At 47.3% G+C, this 15,285-nt stretch overlaps 1 protein-coding gene across 1 annotated transcript; it reads right to left on the reverse strand.

The window, feature by feature from the left end:
* Window positions 1-655: 655 nt before the first annotated feature.
* MAPK15 (mitogen-activated protein kinase 15) lies at window positions 656-13,524 on the reverse strand. Its single transcript, XM_054385540.1, has 13 exons — window positions 13,456-13,524; window positions 12,251-12,349; window positions 11,829-11,858; window positions 10,668-10,758; window positions 9,998-10,128; window positions 9,682-9,845; window positions 8,562-8,701; window positions 7,050-7,107; window positions 5,209-5,346; window positions 4,856-4,961; window positions 3,278-3,566; window positions 2,731-2,876; window positions 656-862 (listed from the first exon to the last, which is right to left on the reverse strand). The coding sequence occupies exons 1-13, from the start codon at window positions 13,522-13,524 to the stop codon at window positions 656-658; spliced, it is 1,668 nt and encodes a 555-aa protein (XP_054241515.1).
* Window positions 13,525-15,285: the final 1,761 nt, after the last annotated feature.

Below are 15,285 nucleotides of genomic sequence, written 5' to 3' on the forward strand. Positions count from 1 at the left end.
CTCTCTCAGCCTGTCATTGTGAGAGCTGTTCCATCCCTTTGATCATTTTCTTTGCTTTCCTCTGGACATTCTCTAACCAGTCCATGTCTTTCTTGTCCTGGGGAGCCCAGAACTGGATGCAGAGCTCCAGGTGGGGTCTCACAAGAGCCAACTAGAGGGGAAGAATCACCTTCCCTGACCTGCCGGCCATGCTTCTTTGCATGGAGCTCAGGAGACTTCATGTTGGCTTCTGGGCTGCAAACGCACACTGTTGGCTCATGTCCAGTTTTCATCCACCAGTAACCCCAAGTCCTTCTCCATCCCTTCATCCCCAGCCTGGACTGACATCTTGACTTGGCCTTGTGGAACTTCATGAAGTCCAGACAGTTTAAATATGCCTACATTCATGTATTAGAACATTGCCAACTTAGGGGTTTTTTTGCAATCAATCAAATGAGGAACATGAGCTGACAGTGTTCACTGTTCAGGGTGGGAGAAAAGAGTGCTGTGCCCAGGGCTGGCAGGGCTGAAGGCAAAGGGCTCAGCTTCTCTTTCCTGCTGGGCTGTCCAGAGGAAAGCAGAGCACTGTCCCATGTAAGGAACAAAGCATTCTCCAGTGCCTGCTGCACCTTGCTGTTAGGGGACTGGTGAGATGAGCTGTATCTTACCTCCACCCTCACTGCTCCTGTTGTTGGCAGGACTTTGGTATTGGCAGACTCTGCAGTGCAGATTTACAGATGGTGCCATAGGCTTGGGAGTAGCTGCCCATGGATGCTTTAGGATCACCAGCAGCTCCAACATTTGCAGTAATCTGGAACATCTTCTTACTGGGCTTCAGAAGGGGACAAACCTCTCTGCTGTGAAACTGAGTGCTTCTTGGATTCTGTGGGAGAAAGAAAAGCCAAGACAATTAGTAACTTGCAATCAGAGCTCTGAAATACAAATAAGGGACACAAATTTGACTTCTGCTGAGAAGCAGGACACATCTGGAGTGTTACATGAATAATAAAAAAAGCAAACTGTTTTGTAAGATCACAGTGAGAATGATGTGAGGGAGAAGGGCTTGAGAACAGGTGCATCAGGAACCAGGGCACTAGAGCAAGATACAACAAACTAGTCCTGCACTGGAGCAGAAGCCCCAAGGCCTCTTAGGCTACCACCTTCTTTTCAACAGTGGTGAATGCTTGCAATGTATGTACAGAAAGGTTCACCATCAGCATTCCCCAGGATACCCTCCTGGCTCCTGCCAGTCTAATGGCCTGGTGACTTTCTGAGGTGGAAGCTGCACGTGGATATTTTGTTTATCAGCCCCTGTGGGGAGAAGTTACTAACACATTACAACACATGGTAAATTACACTTGAATCTGCAGCTCAATCTTTGTGACCCTCTGTAGTTATCTGAAAGGCAAGAGTTGCCACTCAGTATTGTGGCCCTGGCTGCTGCTACCCCAGCCATTTCAGGAGTTGCTGAGGAGAAAGGGCTGTTACTTCACATCTTCTAAAGTACCCAACTCCTGTACTTAAATTCAGCAGTCCTTCAGAGACCTCCTGCACCCCTACAGGCACTAAACGACTCTTACTGCTCTGCTCACAGGTGGTAAGGGTTTGCTCAAAGACTGGGGTTAGATTTAAAACTCCAGGAGAAAGTGTTTCTAACCCCAGACTAACTGCAGACCAGCATTACATATGCTGGAGATGTAAGCTTTAAGCTTTGGCATTTCCTGGGGATTCCTGTAGCTGCTCTTCCTCTCAACACTCTGCCTCATGCACAGAATTTAACTCAGGGTTGTTAAGTTCATTGGCAGAGAAAACACCTGGGGATGTGGTAAATACAACACTACGTTCACAGAGTGGTTTGGGTTGGAAGGGACCTTAAAAGATCATCTAGTTCCAACCCCCCTGCCCTGGGCAGGGACACCTCCCACTAGACGAGGTTGCTTAAGGCCTCAATTTTCTGCTGCACATGGGAGGATGCAATGGTTAGACTGAGAGAAGAATGTGGGACCAGTTTCTGGTCACAGAATGTTAGAATGGTCTGGGTTGGAAGGGACCTCCAAAGCTCATCCAGTCCAACCTCCCTGCAGTCAGCAGGGACATCCTCCATTAGATCAGGCTGCCCAGAGCCCTGTCCAGCATCACCTTCAGTATCTCCAGGGATGGGGCCTCAACCACCTCCCTGTGCAACCTGTTGCAGTGTTCCAGTGTGCCAGCACCTTCATGGTGCAGAACTTTTTCCTATAAGGCTGCTGGAGGCCTGAAGCAGGCTGCCCAGAGAGGTTGTGGAGTCTCCTCTGGAGAGCTTCCAACCCAGCTGGCCATTGTGCAAGGTGCTATGGGTGACCCTGCCTAGCAGGGGGGTTGGACTGAAGGCTGCAATATGAAAGCCCCTATGTGAATCTACCCCATATCAGCCCCAAGTTGTGCCTAGTTATTTCCCCTCCCAGCAGAAATTGTTCAGCCAGCTCTTCAGCTCTCCAGTGAGGAGGAGCAGCCTTACTCAGGTCCACTACTACTCAGGTCCAGCTGCCTTATCAAACCAGGCCACTGCTACCATTTGACTGACACCCCAATTCAAGCCATAAAACTGAAGTGTGTATCTAAAACTGCAGTGATTTTAACTGGTAAAAATGTATTTGTTTAGTTACAGAGCATAATGCCTGGCCTCTCACTGAAGATAGTTTGTGTCTCTGTCAAATGGTTTGTGTCTATCATTTTGGTCTTGTTTTTGGTTTTTGTAGGACAGCTACTCACGTTGTGAAGGCTCTGCAGGCTTGCAGGAGGTGGCTGAGCATTTGCCCCTGTCATTTGTCTCCCCAGTTTCCTATTGCTAGTGCTTCTGGCCTGTTGAGGAGGTGGTGCAGAACAGTCCCTGATCACAGCACCAGAGTTCGCATTACCTGCGGAAGAAAAAAAAAAAGTGAGAGCACAGAAACCCTGACCTAAAAACTGTCAGCCCCTGCCAGCTTGCTTTGCCTCACAAACAAACTGACTCTGAATAAAATCAGAAAGCTGCAGCAAACAAAACCAGTTCCGAAGGGCATGGGGAAACATGACAGCAGTATAGAATCAAAGAGAAAGCTGAAAGGAACATAGAGACTTAGGCAGGAAAGAGACCAAGAGAACATCATACACTCAGAACTCATTCAGCAGTGTTTTGTTCTTCTTTCCCTTCCACACTCCCATCCTCTCCTTTTGCCATGTCAATTTCCCCTCTTTCCTCACTCAATCTCTTTTCTTTTTCCTTCTCCATGAGAATGCCTCATGGTGGATTATCCCACTGCAGGAGGGCTGTACCTACCTTGAACAGCAGTGTGTGTGATGGGGTTGTAGATCACACTGAGCTTTGGTCTCTGACATAAAGCTCCTGCTGAACCCTCACTCTGGCTGGGTACTTGTGGCTGGACACTGGTTGCAGCTCCAGCATGCACAGATGAAGCTTTCAGAAGAGGAGGTGTTGGTTGTCTCTGGCCTTTCCTGGCAGGCAAAGTCACAGAACTGGGATTTGGAAGAAGTGGCCTGGATTCAGGCTGGCCTAGTTGAGCATCTTCTCTCTTTGGGTGGCCATTTAATTTCCTTTCAAGGATCATCTAGAGAAAGGAGAAGTTGGTTAGACCTAACACAGCTACACAGCAGAGCAGAGGAACAACACACAGGAACAAAGAGAAAGACTTACAAATAACTGCAATTTATACAGGATAGGTAACAACTATAGTTTTACAATTAATTTAGGACTGGAAAGATAATAATAATAATAACAATAACACTAATAATAACAATAATAATAAAAATAATGAAAGGGCTGAAGCATTAAGAAAAAGGATTAAACAGGCAAGTTCAATATGAGCCCTAAATAAGTGGCTGTTAGGCTTGGAAAAGACAGAATGTGCAAGCCCACTACTGATTATGTTAACTTGCCCCAGAAGAGTCATAGAAATTAAAGGAAGGAAAAAAAAAACACAACAACAAAAAGAAGGGCTTTAAGATGATCTGTGAAGAGTTCAGTCTTCTTGGGCTTCAGAGAGCAGTTAGCTACCTATTCTGCTGGGAAACAAAAATAAATCTGCATTTAGGCAACTGCTAAAGAATCAGAGAAGGGGCTGGAAGGGCTTTCAAGGATCAACAAGTCCAGCACCCTACCATGGGCAGGGACATCTCCCACTACAGCAGGTTGCTCAGAGCCCCATCCAGCTTGGCCTATGAACATTCCCAGGGTGGGAGAACACCTCCTCATCTCTAGAGGCAAAACACTAGGGACAGAGCTCAGCTAAAGGACCTGCAAAGTCCTGACCAGCTATCTATCTGCATAGTCTGTCCCAGCCACTGGAGCAGGTCTGCAGCCTTGGGGCCTTGTATGTCCCAGTGCCAGCAGCTGAGGAGAGCAGGAGCCCAGGACCAGCTGCTGGGCAGTCTGAGGACAGCTGCTGCAGGAAGCCACCTTGTATAGGTGTTCTCAGCAGTGGGCTTCCACCTTGCTCAGGCAGAGACGGGAGCAGGACTGAGGCTGTGGGTGCTCTGTTGGTGCTCCATGTGGCCAGCCATGTGTCCGTGTGTTTCCTGTGTGCCTGCTGAGAACACAGCCTTGCTGCTGGCTGGACATGGGCACATGGAGTGGCAGCAGCCTCAGCTCCCTGTTGGATCCAGTCTATTTTCCTCCAGCACAGTCTTTCTTAGACACCATGCTTTACACACTTGCATTTAAAGCCTTCTCAAAAACGGCAACAGTGTGGAGCAGACTGATAAGAAGCATGCTGTAGGCACACATGGAAAGCCTAGGAGAAGTCAAACAGAGGAAAAGGACAGCATTCAGTAAGTGTGTGCAAGAGTGGCAGCTTACCTGGAGGACCAGGAGTTTGGAAAACAGAGTAAGAGCAAGTACCTCATATAATTTATTTCGATACTCTGCCACAGACAGCTGGACATCATCACCTAAAGGAAGAACCACTTCATAATCCAGAGAGGGCTCCCTGGCAGGAAGGTGAAACCTAGGAAGATAAGACATAATGTAATTCACTAAAATTAAAACCACCACCAACACAGATTAGTACAATGTTCAAAAGGATTGTTACAAATCTGTTGTGGCCTCTGGTGTAAGCAGGGTTAGAGAAAATGAAGAATTAGCTTTGTCTTTTTATTTTTTGATGTTATGCACACATGGAAAACTGATGCCAAGAGCAGGCCCTTAGCATCCAGAAAACAGCAGGGGCAAGTGCACAATGGCCTTGCACTCACCTTCTCACATAGGGGTGCTGCAGAGCCTCCTCTGCTGTGAGTCGTTTCTCAGGGTTAAATACTAAAAGCTTCTTCAGGAGGTCCAAGGCAGGCAATGGAGTAGAGGATGGGAAAATCTCCTCAAATGTTACTCGCTGCCTGCAAGTCAGAAAACAACTTAAGCTCCCAGTGGCCACAGTGAGGGCATGAATTGCAGTTCTGCCACTCACATCAAGGTGACAGCTAGCTGACTCCAGAGCTCGCTCACAAATGGTCTCATAACCCTGGGGCACAGGCCTGGGGGACAGGAAGGGCTTTTAGCCCTTGGTTTGAATGCCTTGCTAGCACAAACAGCCTACAAGAGATGCCTGACCTGCAAGCCTGGTCTTCCTCATTTCAGTGGAGTGGGAGACACCAGGCAGTATCAGACAGAAGGAATAACAGGTCCTCTGGACAGCTGGTGTCCCTGGGGGAAAGGGAATCATGCTCCAGGATGCCAGCTGAAGGCAGCACAAGTCAGCATGAAAATGCAGGTGCTGCTCATGTGAGCAGCAAGGCAGCCACTAGAACTTGTGGCCTGAGCCACTCCAACCCAAACCTATGAACCCCAGCTCCACAACTCCCACCACAGACAGCTTGGCCACACAGTCTGCAGACCCCCAGTGGGAAGGAGGTGCCCACTGGTGCCACCTCAGATACAAGCAGGGAGTACTGGCAAGCTGAGGAGTCCTTTGCTGTGGCCATAAGATAGCATAACAGCATGAAGTTTACTCATGAGATGTGTAATAAACACAGCATTATCTTGTAGTCTGTACAGGACTGGAGCATCCAAAAGAGCTGTGACAGATACAGGAGAAGGAGGGAGTGTGACAAAAATCAGAGCAAGAGCTGCTAAGCAGTTGGAATGAGGCTGTTATGTATGAACCAATGCCATCAGATGGGAATGCCACTCAGGGTAGGAAAATGTTCTCCTTTTGAGAAAGCACAGATGCCAAGAGCTGGGAATGCAGGCCCAGCCTCACGCTGCTTTCCTATTCTCAGATTTGGTCTTGTCATCTCTGGTTTTATTTGAACTTTGCATCTCTTTCCACGGGTAGGTGAATCTGCAGAGAGCAGAAGTCATTTCTTCTCATGAACACTGGAAGGTGAACTCCAGGGATCACAGGATGTTCACAGGATCAGAGGATGTTAGGGGTTGGAAGGGACCTCCGAAGATCATCGAGTCCAACCCCCCTGCCAGAGCAGGACCATAGAATCCAGCACAGGTCACACAGGAACACATCCTGATGGGGCTGGAAAGTCTCCAGAGAAGGAGACTCCACAACCTCTCTGCACAGCCTCTTCCAGTGCTCTGTGACCCTCACAGTGAAGAAGTTCCTCTTCCTATTGAGGTAGAACTTCCTGTGCTGTAGTTGATTTCCACTGCCCCTTGTCCTATCACAGGGTGCAACTGAGCAGAGCCTGTCCCCTCCCTCCTAACCCCCAGCCCTCAGATATTTATGGACATTGATCAGATCCTCTCTCAGTGTTCTTCTCTCCAGACTAGACAGCCCCAGGTTTCTCAGCCTCTCCTCCCCAGGCATTGCTGCAGTCCCTTCAGCATCCTTGTAGCCCTCCCTTGGACTCTCTCCAGCAGATCCCTGTCCCTGTCTTGAACTGGGGAGCCCAGAACTGGAAGCAATGTTCCAGTTGTGGCCTCACCAGGGCAAAGCAGAGAGGGAGGAGAACCTCCCTGGATCTGCTGGACACACTCCTCTTACTGCAGCCCAGGATCCCATTGGCCCTCTTGGCCACAAGGGCACATTGCTGGCCCATAGGGAACTTCCTGACATCATGGAGATGGAAACAAGTTGGAGGCTTACCGGGAACTCAGGCGGCTAATGATGGAGGCCTTGTAGTCTGACTGCACAGCCAAAATATCTGCAGTAAGGAAAGGACACAGTTCATGCCAAGGTTAGGATCACCTGAGCTGCACAGGTAGTGCAGAAAAGCAAAGATTTGATACTAACATAGGCAATGATCCAATATACTCCATGGGAGATCTCACAGAATGGTGATGGAATTCCCTCTGCTGGTTTTCTCAGTTCCTATTCATTCTACCATAGGTTTCACAAACTCACACTCTGACACCCACAGACACAGAAGCACCAAGATAGCTGAGGCTAAAGGATCTGGCCAGTCACTTGTGTGGGACACAGAGAACAAAGGCTACCAGCTATTGATTTCCTCTGCCCATCTGCTGGGCTGCTTTTTGACCGCTGACGATAAACTGTTTTCTGAACACACACTCTCAAAAACTCAACAGTTGCTAAGGAATTTTCTTGCTTCTTTGGTCCCATAAATCCTAGGCAGAGCTGCTCCTCCTAGGTTGGTTCTCTTTCCTTGCAATAACGTTTGGAACAAGTGTTTGTTTGCACTTGTGTGGCCCAAAGCAAATGTGCCTGTGAGATGCTGTAACCCGGCAGCCATTGTCCTGAGGGACTTCCTGCTAATGAGCCATCTGTCCTGTGCTCTTCCTTCTGCTTTCCATATCATCAAGAAGTTCTTCAGTAGGAGGGTGGTGGGACACTGGAATAGGCTGCCCAGGGAGGTTGTGGATGCTTCCTCCCTGGGGGTGTCCAAGGCCAGGTTGGATGAGGCCTTGAGCAGTTGGGAAGTGTCCCTGCCCATGGTGGGGAGGTTGGAGGAGATGAACTCTGAGATCCTTTCCAACCTGAGCCACTCTAGGATTCTATGAACACATTCCTCAGTTGTACTGCTGAGAATGGAATAGCATTTTCTCTTATCAGTGCTGGCTACTCTTCTAATCCCTGCTTTCACACACACATTTCTATTCATATTACATTCACAGCAAACAAATCTCTAATGAAAAAATGATAAATCACTTCAAACTTGGAGTTCTTCAAAACTGTGATGTCCTTCAACTGAGGGTAGTTATTTTTCTCAAAACAATTTGATAGCTTAGTGACAACAAATTAACACATTTGTAAAAGTTTATCAGATATAGAGGCTGTTAGACTGGAACTCACAGAAGACAGTCATCACCATCATCATCATCATCATCATCATCATCCCCTCTTTGGGATTTAACATACATTTACCCCAGCATTCACTTCTGTGTTTAGATTTCCATACAAAAGGTCTAATTTCCCTTTCCTACGCAAGATCCACTGAAGTATGACACTTTGGTTTAACCTGGTTTCCTCTTGTAAATCTCAGCAATGTCTTGGAGGCCTAGTTCTTGTTTCTCATCTAGTCAAGGACAGCCTTATTTTCCTCCCACACTAGCATTTCACAATTAACTCTTTAATTTCCTTGGAAAGATGTTTGATCACCTCACAATTTCCTTCTCTAAATACAGGGGAGGGTCCTACCTTCTGGGGATGGGGCAGGAATGACCCTGAAGATCTGCTCAATCTGATTAACTGTTGATGTTCCAGGGAAAAGAGGTTTCCCCAGTAGCAGCTCCCCCAGGATACAGCCAATGCTCCACATGTCTACACCTTTAGTGTAACTACAAATAAGAACAGAACAAAGTTTTGACTCAGTTAAGCAAATCTCTCTCTGTTCCTAGCATTCCCAGCAGTGACACTAGCCTGTTCTGCTAGAAAAACAAGCCTGGTGACTCCCTGAAGATGAACACTCAGAGGTTTGAACTATAAAATGAATGAGATTCGGGAATCATGACACTGGCAAGCATAAAACAGAGAGGAGACTGATCCTACTAATAGTCTAGTCTGGGGAACCATGCCAGGAAAGGCACCAGAGGTTGAAGCCAGGACAAGGCCATGTTTACTTCTCATGTCATCAACACTGAAGATTACAGGTTGCTGTTTGGAAACAACTGACTTTTCAGGGCATAATGTAGCTAGAAAGTAGTTACAAGTACTTAAGCAAAGTAAATGCCAAACAATGGGTTAATGACAGTTTGCAAAACATCCACACTTCAAATTTGGGATGGTAACCCAACCTGTATTTATTTTCTTTTCTGATAGTAACCCAATCTGTAGTTATTTTCTTTTCTGATAGCAACTCAACCTGCATTTATTTTCTTTTCTGATCAGTAAGATTTGGTATATTTAAGTCAAAAAAAAAAAAAAAGGACAAAAGGACTAAGCCTGAATAGCAGGCAGCTTATTGAACATTTCATTGTAGACTATTTTCTGAAGGCCTATCAAAAGAGCTCTTCTTAAACTTGGAAAAGAGGACTAAGGTACTCAACCAGACTTTGACAAGATGAAGGTTTAAGGAGATAAAGGATAAGTCTAGTGAGAGAAAGGGGACAAGCAGATGAGCTGATGATATATGTAAATACACAATCTAAGAAGCCAGGAAGGAAATGTACAAAGGAGAGCTTTTTTTGCTGCAGAACTGAAGTTTAAATGGACTGTTGACATGCTGCTGTATCTGGTGATGTCTGGAATGAAGAGAATTAAGGCTTTTAGGCTGTAAATCCTCCCAGTGGTCCCCCCCTGGCTCAGGTTAAGGAGTTACCTGTGAGAGGAGAGCAGGATCTCAGGGGCACGGTACCACCGCGTTGCCACATACTCTGTCAGAGCTGGGCTACCTTGGTCCTCATTCACCTGGCTCAAGGACCTGGCCAGCCCAAAGTCACAAAGCTTAACAAAGCAGTCTGCATCCAGCAAGATATTTGAAGGCTGAATTGGGGAAAATGAATAAGGTTTTTAGTCTCTGAGTGGCAGAAGATTCTGATCAAGGTTCTTCTAGCAGTCTCATTCTTTTCATACTTTTCCAGTTAGTGTTTAACAGAAAAAGTGAGCAAAGGACAAAGACTGTGACTGAAATATACCTTCTGATCTCTGTGAATAACATTTCCTGAGTGGATGAATTTAGTTGCCTTCAGAAGTTGGTAGAGAATGTAACACTTGTGGATATCTTTCAGCAAATTCCCCTTCTTAATCACAGCATGTAAATCTGTCTCTGTAATATATTACACCAGTAATATATTTACATCAGGAAAGGATTACCAAGTTGTGAGCACAAGTTCCTCAAAGCAAGGCCAGAGCTGACTACCATCCAAACTGTAACCTTCCAAGTGCACCCTCAACAGAAGTGAGCACTGTCCTTACTGAGAGCGCTGCAATCTCTCTGTGTTATCAGTGTGACTTGCAGCTCGTGCTGCAGTGACCATTCTGCTGTTGCACACTTTTGCTCTAATGGGATTGCACAGCCTCTTACATGTGCAGCTCTTCTGTCTCTGCAGACCTTCTCATTTACTGCAGACTGACATCTTTCCTTCATCTCAGCCACGCAGTTCTCATATATCCCCTTTAAAGCTTCACTGCTATTCCCATCTAATCATAGCTTACATATTTATATAAACCTGCACTACTCCTACTTCTGTGTCTGCTTACATGAATATTTATGTCAATCATCAACACACTACCAGCAAAGCAGGGAGCAAAGGCAGCTGCTAAGGGAGGCTGCATTTAAGTGGCTGGTGCAATGCCAAGTCTCACCCATGGACTCAAAGATGAGGTAGATGTCCTTGTCGTTCTGAGCACGGACGACATCAAGCAGCTTGATGATATTTGGATGTTCACCAAATTGCTGCAGAGGGAAGAGATCCCACTGTCAGAATTCAGTGTCTTGCTTGAGAATCATAAGAGAGGACAGTCACCTGTTTCACTTGGTGCTGTAGTCTTAAGAAGCAGCATTAACATGCTTCACCTGAAATAAGGGCAAGGTACCTAAACAGTTGAAGTGTTACTGGTTAAGAACATACATCAGACTGAAAGCAAACCCCAGTGCCTCACACTGTCTTGCACTGGAAGTGATAATGGAAAGTTATGAAAAAGTTTCAATCTATACTCCTATGAGGACAGACTGAGAGAGTTGGGGCTGTTCAGGCTGGAGAAGGCTCCAAGGAGACCTTCTTGTGGCCTTCCAGTATCTGAAGGGGGCCTACAAGAAAGCAGGATAGAGACTTTTTAGGGTGTTAGGGAGTGACAGGACTGGGGGGAATAGAGCAAAACTAGAAATGGGGAGATTCAGATTGGATGTTAGGAAGAAGTTCTTCCCCATGAGGGTGGTGAGACACTGGAACAGGTTGCCCAGGGAGGTGGTGGAAGCCTCATCCCTGGAGGTGTTTAAGGCCAGGCTGGATGTGGCTCTGAGCAACCTGATGTAGTGTGAGGTGTCCCTGCCCATGGCAGGGGGGTTGGAACTGGATGATCCTTGAGGCCCTTCCAACCCTAACAATTCTGTGATTCCATACTAAAACGTGGCCAAAATTGCTTCCCATGTGACGTAAGGAAAATATGTTGGCATGTAAATCTCCTCCACACCCCAGCCCCACCTCTAAAGCATGACATCCAAAGATGTAGGAAGTGCCAGAAAGTCCAAATGCAAGTCAGTGTGGTAATCCCAGCATGGAGATACTGCTGACACCAGGGAAAACACAGGGCATGCCTCAAAGGAAATGTAAGACCAACTATCCCTTTCCTTCAGGTGTTTTTGCCCACTCATGGAAAGGCTGCTTGCCCAGAGGGTGCCGAGAAGAAATGAATCGAGTTATCAACACTGCTCATTGCATTTGGAAAAAGAATGGGAAGAAAAGATGTGAACACCATCAGAGAGAATTACAAAGCAGAGAGGAGGTGGCAGGGAATGGACATTACCTGCAGGAACATAATCTCTCGAAATGTTCTCTGGAAATAAACAAAAATAAAAGTTTAGTATCACCTCACCAGAGCATGGACTTCCAATGAGAGGGTTAACTCCATTCTGACCTCTAGAAAACTCTGATGTGGCAGAGAGGCTGGGGAAAAGCAAGATGCTCACTAGAGCCACAAGTGTGCTCTCTGTGCTTAGACAGGAGAGCACAACATCAGGGACAAACAAATGGAAGACAGCATTTCCTGAGGGACATCAAACACCAGGATACACAAAGCTTGACACTGATTGCCCCTCTTTACCCTAATGTAGCTCTAGATTGTGTCACATGCATAACTGTCAAACAACTGACATCTTTCCAAGACTTCAATCATGAAAATACCTTCCACCACATCCTTCAGGACACTTTAGAACAATAATTTCTCACCTGAGCATCTGTTCTGTTCCTGAAAGCATCAAAAATCTTTTTAACAGCAACTATCTCTCCTGTCCTGCGATCGATTGCTTTCCACACAATGCCATAAGCCTAGGGAGGAAAGAGGACAGATGAACAGTGTGCTGTGCTATCTGCAGCACTGCCCACACCTTCACTGGGGAACTAGAACACACTTTGTGTTGTGCCCAGTTTTGGGCACCTCAATACAAGAGAGACCTCGAGGTGCTGGAGTGAGTGCAGAGGAGGGCAACAAAGCTGGGCAAGGGCCTAGACAATAAATCTTATGAAGAGCAACTGAAGGAGCTGGGGATGGTTAGTTTGAAAAAGAGGGAGCTGAGGGGAGACCTCATTGCTCTCTACAGCTAACTGAAAGGAGGTTGTGGAGAGGCTGCTGCTGGTCTCTTCTCACAGGCAATTAGCGATAGAACAAGAGGGAATGCCCTCAAGCTGTGACTGGGTAGGTTTAGACTGGACATTAGGGAAAATGTTTTCCTAGCAAGAGTGGTCAGGGATGGGAATGTGCTGACCAGGGAGATGGTGGAGTCACCAGTCCTGGATGTGTTTAAAGGTGGTATGGATGTAGTGCTTGGGGGTTTAGGGGTGAACCTTACAAAGCAGGGCTCTCGGTTGGACTTGGTGATCCAGAGGGTCTTTTCCAACCTGAATGTTTCTGTGATTCTGTGATTCAGTGTGTAAAAGGGATGCAATATATTACACTGAGTTAAGGAGCGGAAAGGTGAAGCTGGTAACAAGGGGGCAGCAAGCCTCAAGTCCAAGGCAAACGTGGAATGAAACACAAACCATAAGGAAAGGTCAGCCTGACTTCAAAAGGAGAAAACCAAAAACTTGACTTAGAAGAGCTTTGTGTGGCAGTCCTCCAATAAATCAGAGGGGGAAAAAAAAAAAAAAAAAAAAAAAAAAAAAAAAAAAAAAACCCAGACGGGGAATCCAAAGGCAGTTTCAGTTTCGCACGCTCCGCTTCCTCGGAAATGTAGCTGCGCAGCAACTGTAGGGACTCAAAGAAAGCTACCGGGCTGCGATTTTTGGTTTGCTTGGGTGTTTTTTTTCCTATCAGGCATAATAGATATTCCAAAGATCATCTTTACATCGGCTGTACAGGCTCTCGACCCGCCAGGCGCCGGCGGAGCCCTCGCTGCCCGGACCCCCAAGCTCCCGCAGCCCCGCCGGGCACTCACCCCCTTGCCCAGGCGCTTCTTGATCTCGTACTTCTGGGAGATAAGCGGCTCCACCTCGGGCACGCTCATGGCGGCCGGCTGAGCAGAAGCAGCGGGCGGGCGGGCAGCAGGCAGCTGGCGGCGGCGACTCCCACGGCCAGATGCCTCCGGGGAGGGCAGACTGAGCCGCGCGCGGCTGCCATAGAGACGGCGGCGCCGCGCGTGCGCCAGGCCGCGGGCTCAGCGTCCGGCTGCGCGCGGCGGCCGCCGCGTTGCCTGCAGGGGCTTGAGGCGCGGAGCGGCCGCGGCCGCTTTAGCCTCCGCGCCGGGAGCTCCGCGGTCCGTGAGCGCGAAAACCAGACACCGAGAGAAGGGAGTCGGTGCTAGTGCGGCGGGCCGGAGGTCGCTCGCAGGAGCCGGTGCCCGTACAAACCGTTCCTACTTTGTTTTAGAACCTAGCAGCCATGGTTGCTGACGCCCTTGGTGCAGAGCTCCGCTAGCACTGGGAGATTTTCGGAGCACTCTTGGTGCTGGTACTGTTTAGCTTCTTCATTGATCAGGTTGGAGTGCAGAGGAGTGGTTGACAGAGCAGAGGGACTCCGTCAGGCTGGAGAAATGGGCCAACAGGAACCCTATGAACTTTATGGATGGAAAATGCCCAGCCCCGCAGCTGGTGAGGAGTAATGCCCATGAGCAGGACAGGTTGGCAGCTGTCAGGCTATGAAAGAGCTTGGCAGGAAAGAACCTGGTGGACACCAGGCTGACCATCAGCCAACAAACGTTCTCTTGCAGCAAACGTGGCAAATGCCATGCTGAGCTATGTTAGGAGGAGCCTTGCCAGCTGTTCAAAAGGAGGCAGACATGGATGTACAGCTTCTGTCCAGCAAAGGACCACAGAGGTGATTGAGGCTTGGAGCACCTGTGGTACAGGGAAAATGCTGAGAGCTGGAATTGTTTAGCATAGAGAATGCTCAGAGAATCTTAGTAATGTATTTTGTGTCAGGCAGAGCAGAGGGGAAGGCAGAGCCAGGCTGCTAGGAAATGGAATTTTATGATGGAATTGGAATTCCAGTTTAATGTAGCAATCTTTTTTTTGCTGTGAGTGTAGTCAAACTGGAACAGACTGCATGGAGATACTGTGGGCAGAACCTGTCCTTGAAGCTACTCCAAAGCCACTGGAAGTGGATCTGCTCTGACTGACCCTTCTTTGAGGTCTCTTCCCATCTCAGCTAAAGTCTGGTTCCCTATAAAATAACATTGTGTGGAAGAGTAAGGATCACTTCTGGTGCAAGTGTAGGTGACTGAAATTCACAAGTGTTCCCCTTCAAAACTGAACGGAGGTCAAGGCTGTTGGAACTCTTTTGCTTCTCAAGTGAAACACTAAAGCAAGAAAAGAACAAGAAAAAAGTAAAACTGGCACAAATAGATTCAGTGGATATATTCTACTGATAGTTAGGAGGTCAGTGGCCTCAACTGCTTCTTTTAAGGGATTTGGTTACTCAAGGATGTCTTTTCTCTCCTGTGGAGACTAGCAGAAAGTAAAAAAATAGTCTTTGCAATGCAGAAAAAGGGGAAAATTCATGTTGCTGAAAACTAAGAGGTCTACATTGGTCACCACTGTCGTACCAATAGAGAGCAGTTTGTAGTGAAAAATAACATGGAAATTGCCTCCCTGTGTCTAAGATTATCATTTGCCCACAGAAAATTGCTAATTAATCAAACATCAACATCTGACCTCACAGAGAAAAATGTTGTTTATTGTGAGACAGGATGAGATTGCAGTTTCCAGTGTCCTAGATGTCATGAGAGTTAAAGCTGAGGTTGCTTCTCAGATCTGTTGTCTGGACTGCC

This window comes from Indicator indicator, chromosome 12 (genome assembly GCF_027791375.1).
Source record: "Indicator indicator isolate 239-I01 chromosome 12, UM_Iind_1.1, whole genome shotgun sequence".
Lineage (NCBI taxonomy): Eukaryota > Metazoa > Chordata > Aves > Piciformes > Indicatoridae > Indicator > Indicator indicator.